Source organism: Lissotriton vulgaris, chromosome 8 (genome assembly GCF_964263255.1).
Source record: "Lissotriton vulgaris chromosome 8, aLisVul1.2, whole genome shotgun sequence".
NCBI classification, from domain to species: Eukaryota; Metazoa; Chordata; class Amphibia; order Caudata; family Salamandridae; genus Lissotriton; species Lissotriton vulgaris.
This window is the reverse complement of record NC_141696.1, coordinates 341204718-341231001: the sequence shown is the minus strand read 5'-3', so window position 1 is coordinate 341231001 and position 26284 is coordinate 341204718. Positions and strand designations below refer to the sequence as shown.

Below are 26284 nucleotides of genomic sequence, written 5' to 3'. Positions count from 1 at the left end.
TTCAGTTGCATGGGTGCAGCCTCATTGATTATTGTGGTCTTAGAATTGAGATAGTGGTCAGTCAGGAGTTGAACGTCAGTAGCGCCGGAAGGGGGAAGTAGGAGATTGCAGCTGTTAGGCGGTAAGGAGTTTGGGTTGAGTTTCTTCATGTCTCTTTTCCAAACTTTGGGCTTAGAGGGTTGAACTGGGTTAAATGTAATTTTTTCATTGATAAGGAAGGAGACAATATGATGATCTGACCAGTCACAAGGTTGGATTGACTCAAGTTGAATAGCGTCCTCCTTGGAGATGATAAGGTCGAGGATAGAACCTTTCTCATGGGTCGGGCTATTGCATATTTGGGTGAGATCAAGGGAGTTGAGGAAGTTTTTGTGGCTATTTACCACTGTGTCACTGCTGTCATTCCAATGGAGATTGTAGTCGCGAAGGAAAATTTGGGTGTTTTGCCGTCCTGAGTTGGTTGAGATTGTGTCCATGAGATGTTGGAAGAAGGAGAGCTTGTCCCCAGGTGGGTGGTATATGATGTGTAGTGAGCATACCGGCTTGCTTTCGCTGATGACATCAAGGCAGAGGTATTCACAGGAAGTAAGAGAGGGGGCGGACGCTTTAATAACTGAGAGGTTGCTTCTGTAAATACAGGCAATTCCACCGCCTGTCTTTTTGGTCCTGTCAAGTCTAATGATACAGTAGTTGGGGGGGGGGGGGGGGGGGGGGGGACTAGGATATCCATGATAGGTGTAGAAGAATCAGACAACCATGTTTCAGTCAGAATGGCTAGATCCGGTTCTAGAGAAATGATGAGATCGGCGACCCCTGCGGAATGTCTTTGGGCCGATCTGTAATTGAGAAGTATGCATTTGAGGCTAGGGGTGCAGAGGGTGGAGGAAGGTTCTATAGTGAGGGGTACATTTGTGAGGTTGTTGGGGACAGAGCCTCTGTTATCCTTTTGGTGCCTGAGGGGGTTAGAGATAATCATTGGGATGGACAGATGGTTGGTGGCTAGGCGATTTTGGGGAGCCGGGACGTAAGAGTGGAGAAGGGTGTGTATGTCATGGTCTGAGATCGTATTGGTAGTGCGTCTGGGGCGATTGGTGGTATTGCGAGAGGGGATAGAGGTCCAGTGTGGGGAGTGTTGTGTGATAAGGCGAGTAGGAGGTGAGGAGGAAGTGTTAGGTGTAAAGGGAGTATTGCGATTGGTGGTATTGCGAGAGGGGATAGAGGTCCAGTGTGGGGAGTGTTGTGTGGTACGGCGACTAGGAGGTGAGGGGGAAGTGTTATTAGGTGTAAAGGTGGTGGTGGGAGGGGGGTGTCTGGGGTGTGTGATGAGCAACTCTTTGATGGAGTGTAGTTCTTTCATTTGGAGGAGGGTAGACATATTCATGTCCAGCGTGGTGTTGGGCGTGGAGTTGGGGGAGGGTACTGGCGGTGAACAGGCGTATAGGTTGCTGGAGAAGGGGGGGAATCGGGGTGGAGAGGTGGAGCTGGTGAAGGGGTTGGAAGTGTTAGAGAGAGGATTGGTGTTAGGGGTGGTGTTGGCGTTATTGGGAAGGAAATCAGTGCTAAGAGGGGAAGGGTAAATGGGGGTGGTGTGGAGGCTGGGAGTTGCGGGGGTGGAGGTGGGATAGTGGGGAGTGAGAGTGGGGGGTGAGAGGTTGCAGGAGGGGTGAAGGCTAGGCGTGACGGGAGTGCTCAGTGTGGGTGGGAGATAGGCGGAGAGAGAGTCATGTTGTGTGGGGTGCAGTTGGGGGAGGAGGGGTGTTCTGAGAAGATTGGTGTGAAGGACGGGACGGGAGTGCAAAATGTGAGGGGGATATGGGAAGATGAGCGGAGGTACGAGGGTTGGTAGGGGGGATGGGGGAGCGGGTGGTGTATGAGGGGGCGAGATCTATGTCTGTGATTGAGGGGTGGGGAGGGGTAGCTGCAGCAGGTGGGTAATATACTATGGTGCTGGGCGTGAAGGTGAGGTGAGTGTCGTTCTGGTGCTGAACTGGATTAGGAGGGTTGTGGGTGGGTGCTGTGACGTCAGGGGTGGTAGGACCGGGGGTGATAGGAGTGTAAGTCCGAGGATTGGATAGGTGCTCTTTGAAAGTGGGGAACAGGTTGTCAAGTAGTTCCAGGTTCCTGTCTGTCGATTGAATTAGGACAATCCAGTTATTGTAAATAGTGATGGTGGTTCTGCCTGGGAAGAGTTGGGATGGTGTGATGGAGAGTGTTAGGCCATCGGTGGATTTCCTGGTGGTGGAGACGGTGAGTAGGGTGAGGAGCGCTTTTTTCCATTGAGCTCTGCGTTTGGTGTGGAAGATGATATCGGTGTTCAAGGGTCAATTGACCGATAAGAAGTAGGTGTCGGCAAAGGGGGTTTCTGGGTGGGACCTGAGGAAGTCGTGTTTAAAGCGTTTAGCGGCTTTTTTGGTGAGCACGGGTGGGTAGTTGATTTTATATGTGTGCTTGCTGATGGGATCCATGTTGGTATGGCGGTATAGGTAGTGCGGGAGGGTGAACAATAATGATATGCAGGAGCAAGATGCAAATGCAAACACAACAGGTTACATGGATCAAAAATGGCACTAGTGGGCAAAAGTGCCACTAGTGAGCAACCTTTTTTTTTTTTTAGAAAAACAAGTGCCACCCCCACCAATTCTCAGTGCTCTTTACTACGAGCAAACAAATCAAAAATGAATTACAGATTTGTTTGGTATATTTATTTTTACCTTTTGCTTTAGAAATTTCAACGTATACACTCAGACGAGTTGTCTGAGAAAGACACTCAACATGTGACAACTACTAGACAATAATGCAACAAAAACGAATATACATCACAAAACTTTCGAAAAAGATTTCTAAAGGAACACACAATTAGTATGATACACATTTCATAGTGAATGATCGTTTGGAAACATTCATCAAATTGATTGGAACATTTACTCAACCAAAAACAATATATCAACTCAATGAAAGAGACACGTTCTGGAAAAACATTGGAAGAATATAGACAAATTAATCATATAGTCCGTGAGACCCAGAAATAAATTCTGTATCCTTTGCAAATTCCTCCAATGGTGCCGACGCGTTTCGAGACCGTAAGACAAGTTTGACGGACTCTCATCAGGGCTCATTCAATGTGGTTCTAAAGGTGTGTGTTAAAAACAAAGAGAGAGCGACATGTCACCAAATGTTTTCAGTACCCAGGTGACTGCCCCCACTGCCCCTCTAGGCCCTTTTAGTACCTGAAAGTGGCTCCGGAGGCCTGATCTCGGGGATCTGTTAGCACCAATACTTGTAGCGGGACCGTGTTATCTGTAAGATAACATCAAGCTTAAAATGCCATCAGGCAATGCATATTCAGTTAGTACACACGCGGGCGAACCCGTGAAACATCAAAGAAGAAATCATCAGATTCATACCTAGGACAGTACCAGGATTTCTCCCTGTCCCTTTCTCATTTCAAGTGTCCCGTCGTTCCTTCTTTATACCTGTGAAGTGCGAACCAAAGTCGCCGCATTAGACTGTTGCACCGACTCACACATTAAAAATGCGCAAAGATGTTTAAGAACCAAAGTTTTGGATTTAAAACCGCCTACCTGGAGACTCAGCGTTTTCTCAATGGTCTCAGGTAAACAGGCGTGCTGTTCGTTCTGGTAAGGGGGCGAGAGAGCGTAGCATTGTTTAAAAGCCTGCCACAAGTCATACTATTTGCAATACAGGCAGCACGCGGGATGGGTTCATGTCCAAATTTACCTTAACTTGCGCGTCTTGGGATCTCAATAAGATAACTGATCCTTCGTGCATCAAGGTCAAGCGGGTTAGGGCAAAGCCGTACTTTATCCCATGTCTATGCCTGCAGCCTGTCAAACAAAGGCGAAAGACTCATGAGTTGCCGTCTCCGTTTGCGCATATGAAGATAGCCACTGATTGTTATGCGGAGCACTCACCAGCTCGGTAGGCGCTCCGTCGTCAATCTCCCAGGTTCGATTCCGAATCAGTACTGCCATGTTTGGGGCGGGGATTTAAACCTTTATTTAGCGCACGGAATAAGCCTCCTTGCGCATGAGGGTTTCCTCGATGTCAACAAGACCTTTTTTGGTGGGTCTTGTTGACATCGAGGAAACCCTCCTGCGCAAGGAGGCTTATCTGATTATGCGATTTAACAGTGCCCAAACTGTATTGAACAGTATGTCGGAAGTATTGAGGCGTTAATCCTGTTACTTCGTAATTTGTGCAATTTTCTTCAAACTACATGTCCCAGAATTCCGTGCGCTAAATAAAGGTTTAAATCCCCGCCCCAAACATGGCAGTACTGATTCGGAATCGAACCTGGGAGATTGACGACGGAGCGCCTACTGAGCTGGTGAGTGCTCCGCATAACAATCAGTGGCTATCTTCATATGCGCAAACGGAGACGACAACTCATGAGTCTTTCGCCTTTGTTTGACAGGCTGCAGGCATAGACATGGGATAAAGTACGGCTTTGCCCTAACCCGCTTGACCTTGATGCACGAAGGATCAGTTATCTTATTGAGATCCCAAGACGCGCAAGTTAAGGTAAATTTGGACATGAACCCATCCCGCGTGCTGCCTGTATTGCAAATAGTATGACTTGTGGCAGGCTTTTAAACAATGCTACGCTCTCTCGCCCCCTTACCAGAACGAACAGCACGCCTGTTTACCTGAGACCATTGAGAAAACGCTGAGTCTCCAGGTAGGCGGTTTTAAATCCAAAACTTTGGTTCTTAAACATCTTTGCGCATTTTTAATGTGTGAGTCGGTGCAACAGTCTAATGCGGCGACTTTGGTTCGCACTTCACAGGTATAAAGAAGGAACGACGGGACACTTGAAATGAGAAAGGGACAGGGAGAAATCCTGGTACTGTCCTAGGTGTGAATCTGATGATTTCTTCTTTGATGTTTCGCGGGTTCGCCCGCGTGTGTACTAACTGAATATGCATTGCCTGATGGCATTTTAAGCTTGATGTTATCTTACAGATAACACGGTCCCGCTACAAGTATTGGTGCTAACAGATCCCCGAGATCAGGCCTCCGGAGCCACTTTCAGGTACTAAAAGGGCCTAGAGGGGCAGTGGGGGCAGTCACCTTGGTACTGAAAACATTTGGTGACATGTCGCTCTCTCTTTGTTTTTAACACACACCTTTAGAACCACATTGAATGAGCCCTGATGAGAGTCCGTCAAACTTGTCTTACGGTCTCGAAACGCGTCGGCACCATTGGAGGAATTTGCAAAGGATACAGAATTTATTTCTGGGTCTCACTGACTATATGATTAATTTGTCTATATTCTTCCAATGTTTTTCCAGAACGTGTCTCTTTCATTGAGTTGATATATTGTTTTTGGTTGAGTAAATGTTCCAATCAATTTGATGAATGTTTCCAAACGATCATTCACTATGAAATGTGTATCATACTAATTGTGTGTTCCTTTTGAAATCTTTTTCGAAAGTTTTGTGATGTATATTCTTTTTTGTTGCATTATTGTCTAGTAGTTGTCACATGTTGAGTGTCTTTCTCAGACAACTCGTCTGAGTGTATACGTTGAAATTTCTAAAGCAAAAGGTAAAAATAAATATACCAAACAAATCTGTAATTCATTTTTGATTTGTTTGCTCGTAATAAAGAGCACTGAGAATTGGTGGGGGTGGCACTTGTTTTTCTAAAAATTATATACGGTCCAGCCTACCCTACGTCCCGGGACCTACCTCCTTAACTTTAACTAGTGAGCAACCAGCATATAAGAGGTAGCAATCGGTGCATTACATGGGTGCAGGTTGCATAAATGTGCTGAATGCAAGATACAAATGCAAACAACAAATTACATGGATCAAAAATGACCCTAGGGAGCAAAAGTGACACTAGTGAGCGACCAAAATATATGAGGTGGCAGTCGGTGCATTACAGGAGAGAAGTGAAAAATGGGTGCAGTTGCAGAATTGTGCAAAGTAGTGCAGAATACAATTGGAAGTATAATACTGATAAAATATAAGAACAGAATACAAATGCAAACAATCGGTTACATGACTCAAATCAAAAAAAAAAGTGACATTCGTGAGCAACCCAAAATATGAGGTAGCAATCTGTGCAGTAAAGTGAACTGAGTGTAGGTTTCAGGAATGTACAAAATACAAGTAGGAGTATAATACTGCAATAAAAGGCAAACATTCTAGCACAGGAAGGTGTAGATACAGAGCTGCGCAAAGTACTCGGTATTTGAGATTAGTCTAAAATGATAAGTTCTTAGTGTATGTTCAGATAATAAAAATGACTAATCCAGGATGGCCGCCCAAGAGAGAGACTAGTCAAAAATGGCCGCCAAATAGGTGAGATAGAGACATTAGTCCTCTGTTTGTTACTGTTGCTTTGAGAGCAGTTTCGATTCCCATTCATGCAAGCCCCGTTTCTAGCTTGCTGGGAGGGAGTCTTATCTGGAGTTGTTGAGGAGCCTCGTGGGCACCTGGATGTACAGGGGGGATTTATTGCTTCAGCTTAAGACCCCCGCCATTTTGAACAAAGGAGGTTTAAAATGAGTGCAAGCGAATAGGGTGCAGTAAATACCTTAATTGTGATTTCAGCTCAGTAGGTACGCAGAAATTGTTGAAAGCTTTGCAGACATCGAGGCTTTAGTCAGAAGCTTTGCAGACATCGAGACTTTAGTCAGAATGTACACAGTTACCGTGTGCATAGACTTCTGGCAGGTTTGAGAGCTGGAAGGGCAGTTGAGGCTAGACTTCGTGCTCCTCTGGTGAAACCTCAATCTTTACCAGTGCTTGGGTCGCATCCAGCCTCCGGTGTAGTAAGAACCAGTGTGTGCACACTCAGCTTTTCAACCTTCCTGGGTCGATAAAAGGAGGCTATTTCAGCGACTCCCACTGGTTAGAAGCTGTGAGCCTCGAGCAGCTCTTAATATGATTATTATTGTCCTTTACCCGACAGCAAACTAAAGCGGCAGCCTTGTTACATCAGAGAACACACATCAGAGAACACACATAGGACGCCCGCTTTTAGATCCCTTTTAACGCCTCTCATCTGCTTGGCTCCCGATCGCAGATCCCCGATACCGCGGGGGGGCACCGTGCTCACCGTGGCCGCAGGTGCCAACTTATTCTGGTGTTCGCTTGGTGCTCACCGGGCAGGACAGGGAGAGCACTCGCAACGTGAGCGGGACATCTGGGTGCTCTCGGCGGTGGTTGCAGGCAGGCAGGAACAACTCCGCCGTGGGGCTCGCGTTGTCCGTCCGGCGCCAGCAGTGCTCCCGCGGTGGTGATTTCAGGCGTGTCAGAGACCTCCGGTGGGTTTGCAGGCAACACAACATGCAGCAGTTATCCACGTCGGGCTTCAGGCAGCAAGTATCCGTGCCGTGCTCCGCAGATGGTCAGGGAGAGCCTCGGGACCGAAGAAGAGGGTGGGGGTGACTCGGTCTTCTCCTGGGAAGCTCAGCCTCCAGGCAGGTCGGTGATCCTCAGCGGGTTTCGTCCTCCGTATCGAATATATTGTTCCAATCCAGTTACTTGTTCAGGTCCAGTTACTTGCTCAATCACGTTACTTGCGTGTTGCTTTGCTCGAGGTGGGGGAGATGCTGCTGGGTGCTAACAGGGATAAAATCCAGAGAATGGGATTTATTTATTTATTTATTTATAAAGTTTTATATAGCGCGAACAAGATCCCGAAGGATATCAGAGCGCTTTACAAAGGAAGGAAGGAAGAACATAAATCCAGTATTGACAACAAGTAAGAATACACAACAGGAATAATCACATACATCCCAGACAAATAATCGCATAATTTCCAGACATATGAATCAAGGAGAGTAGTACAATAAACAAGTATGTAATAGTCTAAGACATGGGTATACAATGCAGAAAAAAAAGAGCATGGATCAAGTATCGACATCAAGTATGAATACATAACAGGAATACTCGCATGTTTCCCAGACAAGTGAATCACGGAGAGTAATATAAACAAGGTTTTTCAATGTAATAGGTCTTGCACACTGGTTCAGTGTAACCAGGCGCTTTTAGAAATGCAACTATTATTATTTATTTATTATTATTAGGGAGGACAAACCCTTGCGAGAAAATAGTGCCACCATGAATACGGCTGAGGAATGGTCCTTGAGTTGTGGTGTCCTTGTGTTATGGAGTAATGTAATCTGGAATGCCTAGGTGTTCTTATCAATTGGAAAGTTTGGGAAGTCAAATAACCACAGCAATCACCCACATTATATTGAATACTCTAACCTCAAAGTTGTGCATTAAAGGCATTAATTATAAAAATAAAAACTGATCCACACCCCCATGCAAATTATAAACAAATACAATACTACTCGTAGAGAAAAAAAAAACTACTGACAATGTCAAGCTGAGGGGCAGCCATCAATCACCAAACAAGACATGCTCTACGTAATAAGAAGGTGTTCAGGAGACACGTCCTTCGTGATGGAAACGTCACTGCTTGACATGGTGAACCTAAAAGTTATAAAAGTTTTTTGTCACGGGGATTGCGGTTCATAAAATAATACAGAACTTTACTAAGGTTGGGGGGGGGGGGCATCAGAACATGCTGTGATGGGTGCAGTTTGGACATGGCATGTGACAAGTGCCATGAACCTCTTCTGTACTAAGACAGCAAGATAAGTGGACCGGAAAAGAGCGCGCACTTGAGGCGTCGAAAACCCGCGTCAGGAAGTAGAAAAGAATGATATCTTTGTAAAGGTCTTATTCAGGCAATCTGGAAGGGCAATTAGTCAATAGGAAAGGGGAGGGTTCTTCGCCAAGCGCGTAGCTTCAAGGGAGGTGTTTGGGGTGGCTCCAAGTGCTGGGGTGGATCCCCAGCACTTGGAGCTCTTCCCAAGAGCTCCTACCCGGCGGCCATCTTCTAAGGATCACAGTTGTCATGTTTATGCGGTTGTTGGAAAACTGAATCCCTTCTTGTCTGTACCAGGGAAGCTGATCACTTCCTATTCAGTCAAGAAAGTTTCCAGTGACCTCTGAGCTAGATGGTAACAAACCCAATTAAGTTTAGCATAGTCAGTAGAGACCTGGAAGATCCGCACTTCTACGTCCATACTACTGTTTGTTATTCCAATGCGCAGGGCCTATTGGGAAAATAGGAACTACACTACAGTCTCCAGTGGGAGACCAAACCATATACTAAAGAAGTAGAATGCGAACTGCGACCGAAGTCAGGACTTGGATCAGAAGACACAGACGAGCGGTGGACACAAGGAGCCACCCGAGGTAAGTACCCAGGAACCCCACAGAAGCTGTGTACAGAGTGGAAACACAGCTGCGTACTCCATACAAGTCAATGGTAAAGTTGTTGTTGCAGTGTTCAAGAAGAATCAATCAATCAATCAGAGACATTTGTAGAGCGCACTACTTACCCGGAGGGTCTCAAGGCGCTTGGGGGGGGGGGGGGAGGGGTGGGGGGGGGGTGCTGCTACTGCTCGAACAGCCAGGTCTTGAACCCTTCTCAGTGGAGCCTAAAGAAACCCCGTGTAAAACAGAAGGTTGGAGAGTCACCCCACCCGTGGATACCCCAGGATGCCTACATAAGGTAAGCCAGGTCCATAGGTGTGAAGGGACGCCGGAAACCGCCCTAGACCACAATAGAGGACTAAAGGAAAGATGCTGCCGGCACAGGTGGATGAGTCGGGTGGAATCCAAGGATGGATTCTTGACTAGAAGAACCTGCAAGCAGAGGAAACAGTCTATGCCACTCGGATGTGGCCAGGAGGCACTGAAGAGCAATGACCACTGATGACAGAAGATGCAGGAGTGTTGACTATGACCTTGTCGCTGCAGCTGTGAGGATCTGGCGATGATGTGGATGACTAAGCTGTTAACGAGCTGTCCCATGTCAGAAGGCAAGAACCAGGGAGTTTGTGTCCTGTGTTAGCACCAACAAGTTTTAGCAACAGCAACAAATTTAAACGAAAAAGGTGCAACGTTGGGACCAACAAAGGTCCAAGGGACTCATCAATTGCAGGAGAGTCAGTGCAGGCCCTGAGCAAGCCGGGAAGCCCACTGAAGCCAAAGAAGTCCCTCAAGAGGACCCACAGGCCGAAGGCACAGGAGTCGCAAGAGGTCCTAACAGCTCACCAAAGATGCAGGCCCCATGGTGTAGTGGATGCGGCGAGGAAGATGACTTTGGTAGGAAGAGATGCTGGAGGCTGGAGCTTCCTTGTAGCCCAAAGATCTCTGGAGTACAGAGCCAACAAGCCTTGGCAACAGCAAGTCGACTCGGTGCACAGGGGTTCTGTTCCAGAGGTTCCGACGAGGGATACTGGCTTCAAACTTGCTGAGAGGACAGGTCAGGCCTTGAGGGAGTTGCAGAACCACCACCTGTGTTGCTGAGCGTTTTGGAGTCCGTACGATGTCAGGAGAAGCAGACCTGTCCACTTTATTGAGGTGCCTGCAGATGCAGGGGAGTGACTCCTTCACTCCAAGGGAGATTTTTTTCGGGTGTCTTTGATGCCCACAGGCTTGGAGAGGAACCTGGATGAAGCACTATCGCAGACGACGAAGAAGACTTGCTGAACAGCGAGACCAGGAACCACAGGAGTCTTCCCTGGTGCAGTCTCGGTTCCAGGCGAAGTCCAAGGTGCCCAGACCATCAGTTAAAGTTGTTTCGGATTTGAATCTTGTCCCACAATGAATCTGAAGAGCCACCCATAGGTAAGCCCTTAAGTACCCTAGCGAAAGGGTTCGGTCGATTCAAGGGTGCCTCCCAGAGGAGGGTCTCGACCAAGGGGAGGATACTCCCATGTCCTTTGCCCAGTTTCGTGCCAGAGTGGGAGCCAAGGGCTCCCTGAACTGGCTCAAACTGGAATATGCAAGGAAGGCACCAAATGTGTCCTTCAACGCAGTCTGGTGGCACTGGCAAGTGCCCCCAGCCCAATACTCTCAAGTCCTGTCTGGAAGGTGGTCACACCTTCCTGTGACAGGAAACCTATTGTTCTACCATCCCCTGTCCGGGATCAGCTCAGCAGCAGGAGTGCAGAATCATGTCTCGGGTCGGTAGCCGCACTAGCTTGCTGGCAGACCCTAGAAGGCTGCTACCTGGAGCACTAGAGGCTTCTCAGAGGAGCACCCTGTTGCATGCAATCATACTTCCGACACCAGTAATGGTGATGGGATATGATTCCAAAATGTTTGATACCAAACATACCCAGGTTCGGCACAGCCAATATACAGTTAGCCCTCACGTAATGACTCATGTCCACTATATGTATCAAAATGGCTGACCACACTCGCAGTGCCTGGAGAATAGAGTCCGGGGTTTGTAAGGGTGTCCTACTCATGCAGGGGCACCCTCACACTTGTAACTCAGCATCTGCCTTCAGAATTGAAAGGCCTACCTTAGGGGTGACATAGGTTTTAAGTGCACTGACCTTAGATATAAGAAAGCATATGTCATGAGTGGTGCTATCACCAGCTTGCATATGCTGCCAAAGCAGGTCTGTCGTCACAGTTTGAGTGGTTTTTCATAAGTGGCCTAATACATGCTCCATCCCATGGGAGAACCCTGATGTACCTATGCCCGAGGCACCTTAGTACCCTATACTAGAAACTTTGAAGGGTACACCAGTAGCCAATTGGGTATTTACCAAAGTACTTTCCACAGTCCAATTTAGGGAGAAACCACAGTGAGTCTGGTTCTGATTAGCAGGAACCCAGTCAGAATAATTATTAACAGAGTAACACCAGCAAAAAGCAGAGGTAACATGAAAGTAGATCCTACTTTCCTACAAGTTATATTTTAGAATTCACTGTTGTAGCATGTTTCTTTATAGTTTTTTGATTTCTGTAGTAAGGTCTGAGAATGTATAAATTGAAAACGTTAATTTAACCTATTCTCCTGAATTTGTGTTTCTTATTAATGTCTGCCAAAACATATAGAATGTGTGGATAGTGGTAATGAGAAAAATCCCTAACCGTTAACATATGTATTACTGTGTTTCTTTTGACGGACAAACCATTTGGATGCTTGTAAAATCTATCCACTTTTTCTAATTTTGCAGTTGGAGAGTAAACGGGATGCTTTTTTTCCACCATTGCATCAATTTTGTACGAACCCAAATAACCCTGTTACTGTAATACGTGGCCTTGCTGGAGCTCTTAAATTAGGTAAGTGTTTTTATTGCTTTGTTTTAACTGGGGGTATTTCATGTTTTGGCACTCTTACTGTCTGTTAGTTGATATGGCCCATTCAATTTCACACGCCTGTTCCTACATTATGTATGTGCGTAACTTTTTTTTTTTTTTAAAGAGATGCAGCTCTTCTGTAACTCCTTCTCCAATACACAGACCGGAAACATCCAGTGGATACTTCTGCCATTCAATCTATATCCACACTTTTGAAGTATGGTGTTTGGAGAAGAGAGTAACTTTAAGACTGGATCTGCGCTAGTTGCTCAGAAATGGTGTTGGACTCAACTTATGAGATTTGTTCAGAATGCACAAAAGATGTGTCTAGTTACGAGGTCTCCTTTTTTTCTAAATTGTTTCCTTGTCCGGTTATCATGTTCTAAACATAGTGCAAGACTAGCTGGTCTGTCAAGCTCTAGAGGTCTGTATACAAACCTCCCCACAATTGTATTTGGTGGTTGGGTTTAGACCATGATTGTGGCGCCTGTGAATTGTGTTTGAGCATGTTACCCAAGCCTGTTAAAGAGAAAGGGGTCAGATTCTATTGAACTACTTCAGTTTCCCCTCCAAGAAGGAGGCCTCTTGTAATTGTTTCTTTAATTCTGAACATCATGAATTGTCTTGATAGCACAAAGAGAAGACGTCCGCTTCACTTAAGCACCATTATGATTCGGTGTCAGGCCAGTGTTGTGAGCTGGAGCAGTCTACATATGTCCCTGTATCTGTTTCTTTTGCCTTGAATTACCTTCATCCCATCTTCAAGAAGCTCTGAATAAGCTTGCCTCCCCCTTCTGCAATAGGAACAGAGCATGAGGTCCATGCTGTTATCCAGGCAGCCTAGAGTTATTACTTAGCTGGTTTGTCGGGCCATAACTGGTTCTGTATTGAAGTATGCACCAAGCGCATTGGCATTTCTTTTTGGGCAGGTTGGTGTTTTTTTTTGTTGCTGCTTGTTCCTTTAGCCACCCTGGAGTCATACGTGGTTGTCCTGAAATCGCCACTCATAGACACATTTAACTCCATCCTTTCATGTGAGCATGCCTAAATTAAAATGATCTCTGGGCCTGGGCTTACAAGAGAATTTCCCCCTTTTTTAAATCTGCTGAGGAAGATGATGAACAAAAAGGTTCTGGCAAGAGGATGGTGAATGCCACCGTCCCCTGTGACTTTGCAAAAGGTTTCAATTTCATTTCCTTACACTTGACAATCACAAATCAATCAATAAAGGGGAATTGTAAGAGCACTACTCACACAGGAGGGTCTCAAGACGGTGGGGGTGGGGGGTGTAAGGTGGGGGTTAGAGTGAAACGACTTCTTCCTTTGCCAGTATGGTAGAGCAGGCTACCAAAGTATTTATGTTCCGTGTCTTGGCAGTAGAAACTAATTGTGCTAGCTGATATCAATCCAGGAGTATTTGGGCCAAAGGGCTGATCCTTTTCTACCCTTTTGATGAAAATGAGAAAGTGCGATCTTTCTTACATGGTATACCCCCACTTTTTGCCGAATTGCTGATGTGCTTTGACGGAGTGTGCCCTGGGCTCCTGCCAATCAGGTGCCCAGGGCCTGTGTTCCTTCCATAAAACTGTATTGAAGCTAAAACCCAACCGGCATCTCTGGCCACATGTCATGCCCTGGTAAATGGTAACCTAGGTACCCAGGGCCTTGTGACCAGAGAAGACCCCTAAGGGATGCAGCACTTATTGTGCCACCCTTAGGGGCCCTGCACCCTGACACCCACAGATTGCCTTTGCTGACTGAGTGTCCTGGTGCAACACTAAACAAAGAGTCGACATGGCACATATCCCTGTGTGCCATGCCCAAAAATCCACTGCCCTGGCATACACAAGTCACGCATATAGCTGGCTGCCCTTATTGTGTTTTTATCTAGGAATCTGAATCAATATTACTATTTTATGCCCTTGTACGGCTATAATCAATAATATCCATATAATGGCATAAGAATCAGATCCATATGTTCAGTAGATCGCCCTTGCAGTCCAAGGCACGGCAAAAGCTACTTCCTTAGATTCCTAGAAAGCACAACGAGTTCTTTCAACACACCAAACCTCCAGCAACCTGGGAAATCCCCGCTTGCTTTGTTTTGATTTGTAATAGAACTCCTGCGAGCACTGTAAGAACGGCCAGTTCTTAGTGACATCTTTATTGACGTCTTATGTCCAAACCTTACGTCAAACTCGGCACCTTTCAGGTATAAATATACCAACGTTCCCATAAGCAAACACACGTGGTGGTTTTGGAGCAGAGCAGCTATCTACTTGCCGAGAGCCCAGCAGATGCGAGAAGCCCGCGGACGCTGCCCCTCCTCTTTAACGCGCTGAGAAAGACGCTGTCTTTTCTCCTGCCGAGAAAATCCAGCTCCGGCGTTTCCAGCCTACCCTTGCGGGTGACTGGGATATCGAGTCCTGAGAGAGAGATACCAGACCTCCTACATTCTATTCCCAAGGTACGGTGCTGACTAAACCCTTAGAGAGAATTCTTGAATCAGATTCTTGGCAAAACCTACTTGACTTAAACTGCTACTTACTTACTCCTTCCCACGTATTAGGCTTAGGTCAGGTACACCGGGGTAGGCGTATTTTAGAAGCACCAGTTGAGCACGTTAGCCAATGTATATATGTGTATATATATTTTATCCATTTTAAAGTGTCTTATGGCTAAGAAACCATATCAATGCTTTACAGTATTATTTCATAATACTCCTTTTACTGTACGTACTTACTTTATATTAAGTATTGCAATTGTGGCAATTCATTTCTCTTGCATGAGAAGGGAGACTGCTCAATAAATAATACCTTTTATTGAAAACGCCCGTCTCTCTATTCTCTGCACTCTGGTAAAACTAAGAACGCACAAGTGACTGAGTGAAATAGCTGTCTATTGTTTTCACACAACTCTAGAGATTTACTCTTATTCTGAGGGAGCAAAGTTGTCATGTTATATGGTTGTCGGAAGCTGAATCCCTTCTTGTCTGAGCCAGGGAAGCTGATCCCTTCCTATTCATTCAAGAAAGTTTCCAGTGACCTCTGAGCTAGCTGGCGCAAACCTAAATTAAATCTAACATAGTCAGTAGAGACCTAGATGACCTCAGTCCTACGTCTAGACTCCTGCTTGTTATTCCAATGCGCAGAGCCTATTGGGAAAATAGGAACTACACTACACCCTATGCCAGTGATGTGGGCACAGGTGCATGCGCCCTGTGCCCCTACAGTACCCAGGGCCATTCCTGGGCACTAAGTGCAGTAATACCATTAAGAGTATATGGTACTTGGATGTTGTCTTTATGAACTCTACAGAACCATAATGGCTCCACTGAAGACTGACAAGTTTGATACCAAACTTATCGGCACATTAAACCCACACTGATGCCAGTGTGGGATTTAATTTAAAATGCACTACAGAGGGCATCTTAGAGATGCCCTCTGAAACCTAACCTACAATCCACGTCTTGTCTGAGAGGCTGCCTAGGCTGCCACACAGCAGACATGTTACTGGACCCCTGGGTGGAGATCCCCCTGCTCTCCTGGGCCTGCAACTATGCACATCCTGGGTGAGGAGCTAGGTCTCACCCCCTAGGATGGGCAGGGGGAAGCTTCAAAGGCATACCGCCTTTGTGAGCTTCTCCAGACCACTTGCTGTACTCAGTAACTGGCCCCCCACTGGTAGGAGCCCAGCCCCCACAGCCGAGTGGCCTGCTAGCCAGAAGCCACCAAACCGAAGGCCCCCTGCTTCTCATTGAATGACATTGGGCCTAACTACCTCTGCACCCTGCTGCCCCTCTGCCGCTGAGTGTGTACCAACTGTACCTACCTGACCCTGGGACACCCCGGAGTCTATGCCCAGAACATTAACTCTGCCAATCGAGTACTTACCTAAAAGCCGATAACGCAATTTTCTTCCACAGGCTAATATTGACTGGTTTCACTTGAAAATTCTTCTAAGTGTGGAGTTTTGGAACTTTAAAATATTCATCTAAAATCAGACGAACTACGAATTCAGATTTACTCACCTGTTATCAGGAGAGACTTCAGTGTTGCATCTTTGAGCCCAGTACTGACCCTGAAAAGTAATTCTAACCGTACTTACCAGTAACTTGAATTTCCTTCCATAGGATATCATTGCCTGCTTTTTGCTAAAAAAAGTTTCGATTTTTGAAACTTACAAATACTCTCAAAAATCGTGCCAACGATAAAAACATAATTACTTACCTGTTTTAGATAGAGGTCCCAGTGCTGAACCTAGGAGTCCAGCACTGGATTACAAAAGTAACCTGAACATACTTTACCTGCAACTTGAATTTCATTCCATAGGATAACATTGGTAATTTCAACTCTGTGAAAATGCGCTCAGAGGGCATCTTAGAGATGCCCCCTGAAAAAACACTGGTGTCCTAACTGAGTGGCTGCTCGCCAGCTGCCACCAGACGTGTTTCTGACTCCTGGGTCAAGAGCCTGCTGCTCTCGGGGGTCTGAAACAATGCACACCCTGGGATGAGGTGCCAAGCCTCCTCCCCCAGGATGGATAGGTTCCACGAAGGGGAAGCTTCAAAGGCTTGCCGCCTCTGAGCTACCCCAGCCATTTGCTACTTCCAGAAACTGGCTCCCACCGGTTCTCCCACCCACCTTACCCCCCTTTGGGCAGGAGAATCTGTGGGAAAACCAATTGAGGAAGGGAGTTGTGACTACCTTTCAGGTCATGGAGGCAAGGTGAAGCACTTCTCTCAGTCTCTGCCATCGAGCAGATGGGGGGACCCAGCCAACCAGAGAGAGGCATATGACCCCCTCTCACTGCAGGGTGGCATAATATGGGGTGTACTCCCCAAAGGAATGGTCCTGACCTTTACTTACCTGTAACACCCCTAAATCTAGTATTTAGAGGCAAGCCTGAACCTTGCCTCCTCAGACAAGAAGAGGACGACGCCCACTGACTTGACCCCAGCCCAATCGGCCTGTCCCCACCTCAAACCTTCCCCAGCGAAAACCCTGTGTGTCCTGCAGCCAGCAGCCCTCAACAACCCGAATGACCTGCCCTGCCTTCCAACACCACGACTTTGACTACCATGAGCACCAGATTTGGTCACCCACAGACTTTGGCTCCGTCCACATCCATGAGTCTGCACCAGACGCCCACAGCCTGAGTTCGAGTAGCCCAACACCACAAGGAGGTCTCTCCTGCGATCCTGACCTGAGATCTGGTGCTCTGTGACCTGCCTTGAATCTCCAATCGATTCCTGATGCCCCTTTCTTAAGATTCCCCTTATCGGAGCTGGGAAGAAAACCCAATGCCTAAAGACACCCCTGCACCGGACGTCCCAGGGCCTTGGGTGGCCCAACCAATGGTGTCCCGGCATCCCAACTTACCTCTCCAACCTGTGATCACCTCCGGAAGATCCGCCTGTATTGTTTGTCGCAACCGGAGAATCCCCATTGAAAACATGGCACCCGACACCAAACTAGCACCCTGAACCCAGCTGTCGCTGCGGGTGCACTTTGTGTGGTAAACCGGATCCCCCTTTGCCCTTAGCCTACTACCAGGAGCTTTGCTCCCACAACCTTGTCGCCTGCTGGTGAGCAGCCACCAACTGGAGTCCCCCATCCCTTATTGGATAACATTGGGCCACCGCACTCTGCACCCGGCCGCCCTAGTGCTGCTGAGGGTGTTGAGTGCATCCTTGACCTTAGTGGAACCCTGGTTCTAACACCAGAATATCAACTCCCACTAATAAGTATTTACCAGCAAACTGTTAACTTCATTACCTTCCATAGGATTACATTGACTGCTCTTCCCTGAAAATTCTTCTAAGGTGGAGTTGGTTTGTATGCAACATTGAAAAACTGCAAATGTACTAAAAGTGATTTACTTACCTTTTATCTAAAGAAATGTTTCGGTGTGATAGGGAGGCTGCAACTTGCCTCTTCCCGCTACCGCCAGCTGTCTGTTGCCACAGGGGACTCCAGCCCCGGGGAAACACCACACCAAGAGGCACCCACATCAGGCACAGATCGCCCGGAGGTGCATAAAATCAGCACGGGTCTCCCGCTGTGCGTGAGCCCGCACTTGGTCTGTTCCTGCTGCAACCAGCTGTCTGTTGCCACAGGGGACTCCAGCCCCCTGGAAACACTGTGCCAGGAGCCGTCCACTTCGGGCACAGAGTGCCCGGAGGCGCATAAAATCAGCACAGGTTTCCAGCGGCGTGCCCGGGCCGCACCAGTTAGAGCCCAGAGGAGGCTGGGCTGGCTAATCCCTAGAACACCTGAACATTTGGACATCATCCCATGTGACTTTTTTGCATAGTTTTTGATTTTGTATAAAGTCAGTTATCCCATAAATGGGTAGTTATTGCAGGAGAAAGCTAAAGGACACTGTGTATTGTTTACTAAGATAACTGGTTCTCAAGTCTGTAAGTTGGTGTGGTAGTGGCACTACCGTAACTAATCATCAGTAGGGGTTAAATGGGCAAAAGGAAATCCTGTGAAGAAGGAATGGGTGATTGCCAAAAAAGGAAGGAAAAAAAGGGAAAAAGGAAAGGCACAGGTCCTAGCAATGATTCGGAAGGTTGTGTCATTGACAGGATAGATACCCTATTATCAGAATGCGAGTGCCTAAGACAACTAGGGTTAGTATACACCAGGTCCGAGTAGTAAATCTTGTAACCGGCGCAAACCAGATATGTTTAAGAAACCTGCCTGTAGGATCTCTTCCCCTGATCCACAGAGAGAACCCGAGGCAAGTGAAGCAGTTGAGGATTTTCTCCAGTCCCAAATAGATTCCTGAGAAACCTTGGCCATCTTTCCCTGTAGTAATAGATTCTCTACCCTACCAGACAAATTAGACCCACTAAAAAATCCCCCTCACACCAGGTCTCCGGTACAAAACTCTGGTCTGGAAAACACAGAGAGGAATTGACATAGCAATAACGGCCAAGACGAAGCTGGCGAATTGAGTAAAGCAGTACTGATGTTAGTGCCATGGAATCTAGTAGGCCCACTGATGACCCATTCCAAAGATCAGTGTCCAGTCAGCTATTTGCCTTACTAAAGGAAATCAGAGCTCTCAAAGTGTCTGTTGCTAACCTCAGCAACTCCATAAGCAATGTGCATTCAGCTGTGGAGTCGGCTAAATCCTCGTTGGTAGCAAATCCTAATCAAAACCATCTTGCTCAGCAGGGCATGGGGGACAATAACTGCCAAATCCAACATAGCAAAGTACAGGCACCACAAAGCTCAAGGGCCAATGGCGCACGTAAGGCACCATTAATGAATAGCACCAGTAGGAACCATCCGCAATCTGGTAGGGATCATAATCCTGAACCTATCCCAAGGCTCTTATTGCCTCCTGTCATCACCACTGTTCCATCTCCAATCCCCCACCCCAATAGTAGTGGTGGGCAAAGAATACCAGGCAAAGAGGCTAGTATGCCAGGTACAAGAAATATTGTTTACATGATTAACGTCCCAAAGAATTCTGGTGAATCGGTTAAAGAAGATGAGGGTTCCCTCTTGAATAAGGGTACTCAGTGGATTTGCCACGTTAGGGACGGTCGGTCTTTAAAAAGGGACAATATTATTACAGCTAAGAGATACACTTGCCCCAACGCCCCATTGGACTATATTGCCCTAACCCTTCCTCACCACCATCTAGTGGAAAATCTTGTAAATTTTGACATCCTCACCCAACATACCCGCTCTAACATTAGATTCAAATACAATCCCCCCTGAGTTGGACTCGCATCTTAATCTGTCACCACTAAGGGAAGTTGATTGAAGGTCATCCTCACTCGCTGGCGCCCAGGGGGAGTATACAACTCTTATTTCTGCCAGTATGAGTGAGGGTACAGCAGTACCAAATTTTCTTTCCTTTGCGCTTAGAAATATACCTACACCACCCCCCTCGCATTAAGGAAAGCCGGAGACTAGGGGTAAACTATCCAATATATCTAAAGGGCAAACACTTCCTTGCTTTACCTCATTCAGGTTAGCTGTGATATCACGGAACATCGCAGGGCTGAGGTCAAAGGTCACATCTCCTCATTGGCTCACCTTTATTGAGAACTATTACATCTGTCTATTAAAAGAATCCTTGCTGGTGGACCCCTCTATTGCATAGGCTACTTAAATGATCACATTCCAGCCTCTAATGGGGGGAAAAGGTCGACCTTCAGGGGGATTGACAATTTGGGTTCGCCAAGCAATCGGTTATAACATCCAGGTACTCTCAACCCAGAGCAAGGGCATCCTTGCAATTAGGTTGAAGACTGGTCTGCAAGGTAACATTGACATTTACAATGTCTATGCAAGAGGTTTAAGTGGAGGGAAGAAACTGGAAGTTTTAGCAGCTCTCAACAATCTCTTAGACTTGCATTCTTGGGATTCCCAAGTCTTAATAGCGGGAGATATCAACTCGTCCTTTGAGCCCCTTGCTAATGAGGAGTATGATCTCACAGGTGAGGAAGATGCCCAGTGGGGCATCCCAAAATTGGAACTAGTGCCCATAAAAAAATGGATGGATGTCGCAATCCAAATGTATTCCATTTGTCTGGAAAAAGGCCTACGGGCGGCAAATGGAAGAACTCCGTCTGATAGACCTGGGGCAAATACATTTAATAGGGGGTACAGCACTAGTCATACAGATTATCTATTACTTAACCTACAGCTATGGCATGCTCTTGGAGACATGATCGTGAGAGACCGGTTAGAGAGCAATCATAACCCTTTATGCGCGACTCTAGATCTAGTATCGGAGGGTATCTTCACACACATGGAATGAGATAACCACTCTAGACGTGGTCCCACAAACTATGAGACTGTTAAAATGGGTAAAAGTTATTAGAGAAGCCTGAACTTCTAGCCACCATTACTAGTGACATTGATTCTACCATAGCAGCGTTAGAGGCCGACTCTGCCAACCCTGAGTTTTCTGAGTTCACAACTGAAACTCATAATAAAATGTTGCCCATTTATGCTCCTACTTTTTTAGGCAATGTAAGGCTAAGAGCCCTCAACAAAACAAATCATGTCAATGGTTCAATGGGGAATGCAGAATGGCGCGTAGTTCTTTAGGGGATGTGATTAAAGCAGGGATCCCTGGCGACGTAAGGTTAGCTAGGCAAAAATACAGGAGGACCCAGGCAAAGGCTAAAACTATGGGATGAAAGAAAATTGCAGGACCTTGGACTGGCATGTGCCAGTAATAGTTACAAACAGTTTTGGGAAAGGGAGGCAAGCCACTACCGCCTCAATCATGTTGCCCAGGACCTATGGGTCAACTATTTCAAACCCCAATACGCCCGTAGTATAACCGAGGGTGATCTAGTTGATCCTTCTCACTTGTTCTATCAAGATATGGTTTTTGTTGTGGCTGATATTAACGCTGCCTTAGGAGCAGTAGCGGGTGCAAGAGCACCGGGCCTAGATGGCATCCCGGCTAATATATTCCTCCACGACAAGCCCAAATGGTGCCGGTACATTGTTCTACTGGCTAACGTAATCGCCAAAGGTGCACCAGTCTCCTACTCTTGTAAAGGGGCCGAGATTATCCCGGTTTATAAAAAAGAGGTTAAGTCTCATTTAGGCAACTATAGGCCTATCAGACTTATAGACACTTTGCAAAAGGTAATGGGCCGTTTGGTCTTAAATAAGATTCAAGATTGGATAGATGAGCAGGGCATTTTATCCCCACAGCAGGCTGGCTTTCGGGTTCACACCAGGAACATTGACCAGGTTTTCGGATTCATCTTACTATAAAAGAGGGCGGTGGTTTTAGGCAAGGGCCGCTTTACACTTCCTTTGTCGACCTTAAGTCCGCTTTTGATCTCGTCTCCCGCAGAAAACTATGGGTAGTGCTGCATGAGGTGGGGATGTCTCCTGAACTCTTTTCTCTCATTACTATTATAAAGAGAGAGCACAAACTTTTTGGCAAGGTAAACTCGGGAACCACAGCGCCAATCCACACACCCAATACATTGTTGTAATCCTCAGGGTGTGCAGATGGACATAGGCTATAGAAAATTAAAAAATAACGTAAATTTAGAAATATAACTTAAAAAAAAAAGTTGTGCCCTGAAAGTAGCACCGGCCGCGACGCTGCGCTTGCCCGCGACGTAGCGCTTGCCGCAACGTACGTGATGACGAGAAGGAGCGGCTGTGAAGTGAGGAGCGCGGGGAGGAGCGGCAGCTCAGGTGCGTCATGACGAGGAGGAGCGGCAGTGAAGTGAGGAGCGCGGGGAGGAGAGGCGGCTCAGGTAAGGCTCTGGGACACAGGAAATGTCAGGGCGGGAGGGAGCCGGTGCTGGAGGTTGGCCCTGAACAAATGCGGCTGAGGTAAGGCTCAGGCTCTGGGGGCAGCATTTCAGGCTTGTGTGCACTCCCGCCCTGGCCCCCGCCGGCCACGACATTGTCCGGGACACAGACAATGTCGTGGCGGGCGGGGGCCCGGGCGGGAGTGCACGCAAGCCTGAAATGCTGCGCCCAGGCCCCCTTCTGCTTTGTGTGCAAAACCCCTTCATGCGTTAAGCGGGTAGGGGCAACGCTATCCTAATACCAAAACAACACAAGGCACCTAAAATCATCAGTGCTGAGCAGAAAGGCGCGAAAAAGATACAATGCTAATACCTCCAAAATATCTTGAGTCAGCCAAGGCGGACTGGAAGTAGAGAGGTGCACCTGTAAACCTCTTGACTGGGGACGGACTAAGGCGCTTAAAAGGATTATGCAGTTAGAAAATCAACCATTTTTTGGGGGCGAGGAGGTGAATATAAGTTTGAAAATCAGGTGACTTTACTAAAGTCTAAGGAAGCATTTTGTTACTCGGCGGGAAAATGGAATTATCCAGTATTATGGGTGTCTTTCATAGATTCACATGCCTGAATCATTCCCCGTTGTCGAGACGGGAGTCTCCGGTACATAGAAAAGTAATGTCCTATAGACATACATAGAGAAAAGTAGGCCTAAGGGCCTTGCCTTAGTAGCCTATCTATGTCCTTTTGAAAAAAGGACCAAACTCCAGAAGGTAGCCAATCAGCTACCACCTCCCTCTAGAACCTTCCTGTCAGGAGCCTCAGTCTCTCAGATTTTCTACCGCACGTTGTGCTAGGGAGTCTCCACCGGAGTTCTCCTCAGGTTTCCTAGTTTTATCGCTTTTCTTCTCAGAAATTGGATATTTCCTTCATTTATTCACCATGGCTGACCAACAGAAGAAGGGTCTCTTCAGAGCTTGCTCTTCTTGTGGTATGAAGAGGCTCCACGTCGACGATAAGCATGAAACCTGCTTATACTGTCTTTATCCGGACCATTCTCCTAAAGAGTGTAGAATTTGTAGAACATTCTCTACAAAAACACTAAAGGACAGAGAAGGCCGGCTGCTCCTATGGTTGAACATGTTGAAAACCAGAGAGGACCTGGAATCTTGAGATGGCTTCAGTTTCTTCTAAATTATCCTTGAAGAGGCCAAGGGTTACTTCCCCTAGCCCTACAGACGTTCCTCCTAACAAGACTATTAAAAAGTCTTCTGAGGCAAGATCTACAACGTCTGACAAGGAGGTTCTTGCCTTCAGGAAGCCTGCGCCGTAGTCGACGACGATTTCGTCGACGATTACCTCAGCGCTAAAGAAGACTGTCTACAGTCTGTTTCTACATCGACGACGACGGTGTCGACGACGATAGCGTCGTCAGCATTCTCATCAACGACGACAACTCCATCGTCGACGGCGGGTAAGCCTGTGCCGTCGATTATCCTCATTTCAAGGCCCTCGACGAAGATCCTGTCGACGAAGACAGCGTCGACGACAAAGCTGAAACAGACGACGCAGTCGACGAAGACGCCCTCTTCGACAAGCGTACCGTCGTCTAAGCCTCCGACGATGGTGAAGACGTCGACGACTAAGACATCGCCGACGAGCGCACCGTCTACAACTGGACCGTCGACGAAGTTACCGTCGACGAGAACTCCATCGGCGACGACTAGGACCTCGTCGACTAGCGCGCCATTGACGACGGAACCGTCGACGAAGGTACCGTCGACAAAACCATCATAGTCTACGATTAATACTCAGTCGTCGACGACACTGTCGACGACACCGTCGACGACGCCATCATCGACGCCATCATCGACGCCATGGAAACAATCGGATTTGATTTCTCAGTTGCCAGCTGCCAGCCAGCCGTCTACTAAAAAGAGCACGAAACAACCTATAACCCCTGATTTAACATCTCCAAGTAGGGTGCAAAAGCTACCCCCGTCACATATATTACAAATGAAGACCAGTAAGGAAGGGCAAGAGTCCTTCGGATCTCATAGTAAAGTGCCAAAGCACTGATGAAGAGGGAGTTGAGATGGTTTATACAGAAGAGACTGAACATTCGCATGTTCAGACGGAGGTTACACCTATGATATGCCTTCCGGTGTCTATAGTCTCAGACTTACGGTTCTTGATCCAAGACTATAAGCAGCGCTTTCCGAACCAACCACTGCCCCTTCAACGGAAGCAAATCCAGTTCCATCTGGACCAACACCATCCTCATGTCCTAGACCATCACCTCTGGTGATCCGTCAGGAAAGAGAACCAGTGCACAATGTCCCGTCTTCTGACGAAGAAGTCGAAGAACCAGAAGAGGGAGAGGTTCGGGACCACCAGTCTGACCGTAGGGATGATGAGGACTACATCGCTCCATCTCCAGGCACTCCTGAACCCACTACCTCGGACTCACCGCAGTGGACATTGGCGGATTTCACAATTTGGTGGAGAGAGCGGCCACGAGATTCCATATGAAAATGGAATCCCATGAAACAGACTGCTTCCTATATGATTTTAAAGACCCTGTTAGGAAAACAACAAGATCAATTCCTATCATTGAGCACATATGGGAGCAGGGAAAACAGCTGATGCAGACACCAGCCTCGGTCTCCGCAGTAGTTCCACGGATGGATAAAAAGTATAAGGCACCATCAACTGCAGCAGCCTTCCTTACTGGGCATCCCAAGCCAGATTCAGTTGTTACCCAAGCAGCACAAAAGAACTCGAGGAATCCGGCATCCCCATTGTCAGATCCACCGGACAAAGAGGGCAGGAAGCTTGACAGTATTAGCAAACGCTTTTCCACCACGTCGGCCATGACTGTGAAAGTGGCTAATTACATAGCGTTACTAGGCCGCTACAATAGGCAATTGTGGGAGGATATTGCCCCGTATCTGGCTGAACTACCAGATAACATGAAAGAGGAAGTACAATCGCTCCTTAAGGAAGGCCAAACATCGGCATCAGAAATTATCGATTGTGCCGTAGATGTGGCTATGACCGGCTTCAGGCAGCTAGCAGGGGCCGCGGTCTTGCGAAGACAGGGGTGGCTTAAGGCTACATCCTTTCACCAAGAGGTCCAAACCAAGGTACTGGACATGCCCTACAACGGCTAACACCTTTTTGGGGGAAAAAAAATGAGGCCCTGCAAACGATCAAAAAAGATACTGACACGGCACGAGCGCTGAGCACATTACAGTTTAAGAACCAGTCCTTTCGAGGGAGCAGAGGCAGAGGTCAATCCTCTTACAGAGGTTCTTACCAGAGCAAATCCTCATACTCCTACAATAAAGGCATATCGCAATATCAACTGCGACAACAGCAAGGTCGTCAGACCTTGTATGGAAGGTCTAACTACAGGGGAAAAAATCAGAGGAAAACCACTGGCAGACGCCAATGACCTTTTCCAACAGCCAGCCCGTCCACAATTTCATTTTTTAAACTTGGAGGAAAACTAACACACTTCCTCCACAATTGGAGATCAATTACAACGGATCGGTGGGTGCTCCAATTGATCCAATTCGGGCATTCGTTAGAATTCAATTCAATTCCCCCGACTACTCCTCCTCGCAAGCTCCAACACAGGCGTCTACGATTACTCCTTCAAGAGGTCTCTTCAATGTTAAAGAAAGGAGCAATAGAGCGAGTACCAGCAGCTCACAGGGGAAAGGGATTCTATTCCCGCTTCTTTCTAATACAAAAGAAAGGGAAGAAATGGAGGCCCATCCTATACCTCAGGGCACTAAATACATTCTTGAAGAGTCAATCGTTCCGTATGGTGACTATCCAAGAGATCCTGGGGTCACTAGAGGAAGG

The 26284-nt window shown here is 47.1% G+C and overlaps 1 protein-coding gene across 1 annotated transcript in view; it reads left to right on the top strand.

The window, feature by feature from the left end:
* KDM6A (lysine demethylase 6A) overlaps positions 1-26284 on the top strand; it is a 789178-nt gene that overhangs the window by 375136 nt on the left and 387758 nt on the right. Inside the window, exon 9 of the mRNA XM_086936102.1 lies at positions 12033-12138. Coding sequence (XP_086792228.1) covers positions 12033-12138 — 106 coding nt within the window. The remainder of the gene's footprint in view (positions 1-12032; positions 12139-26284) is intronic.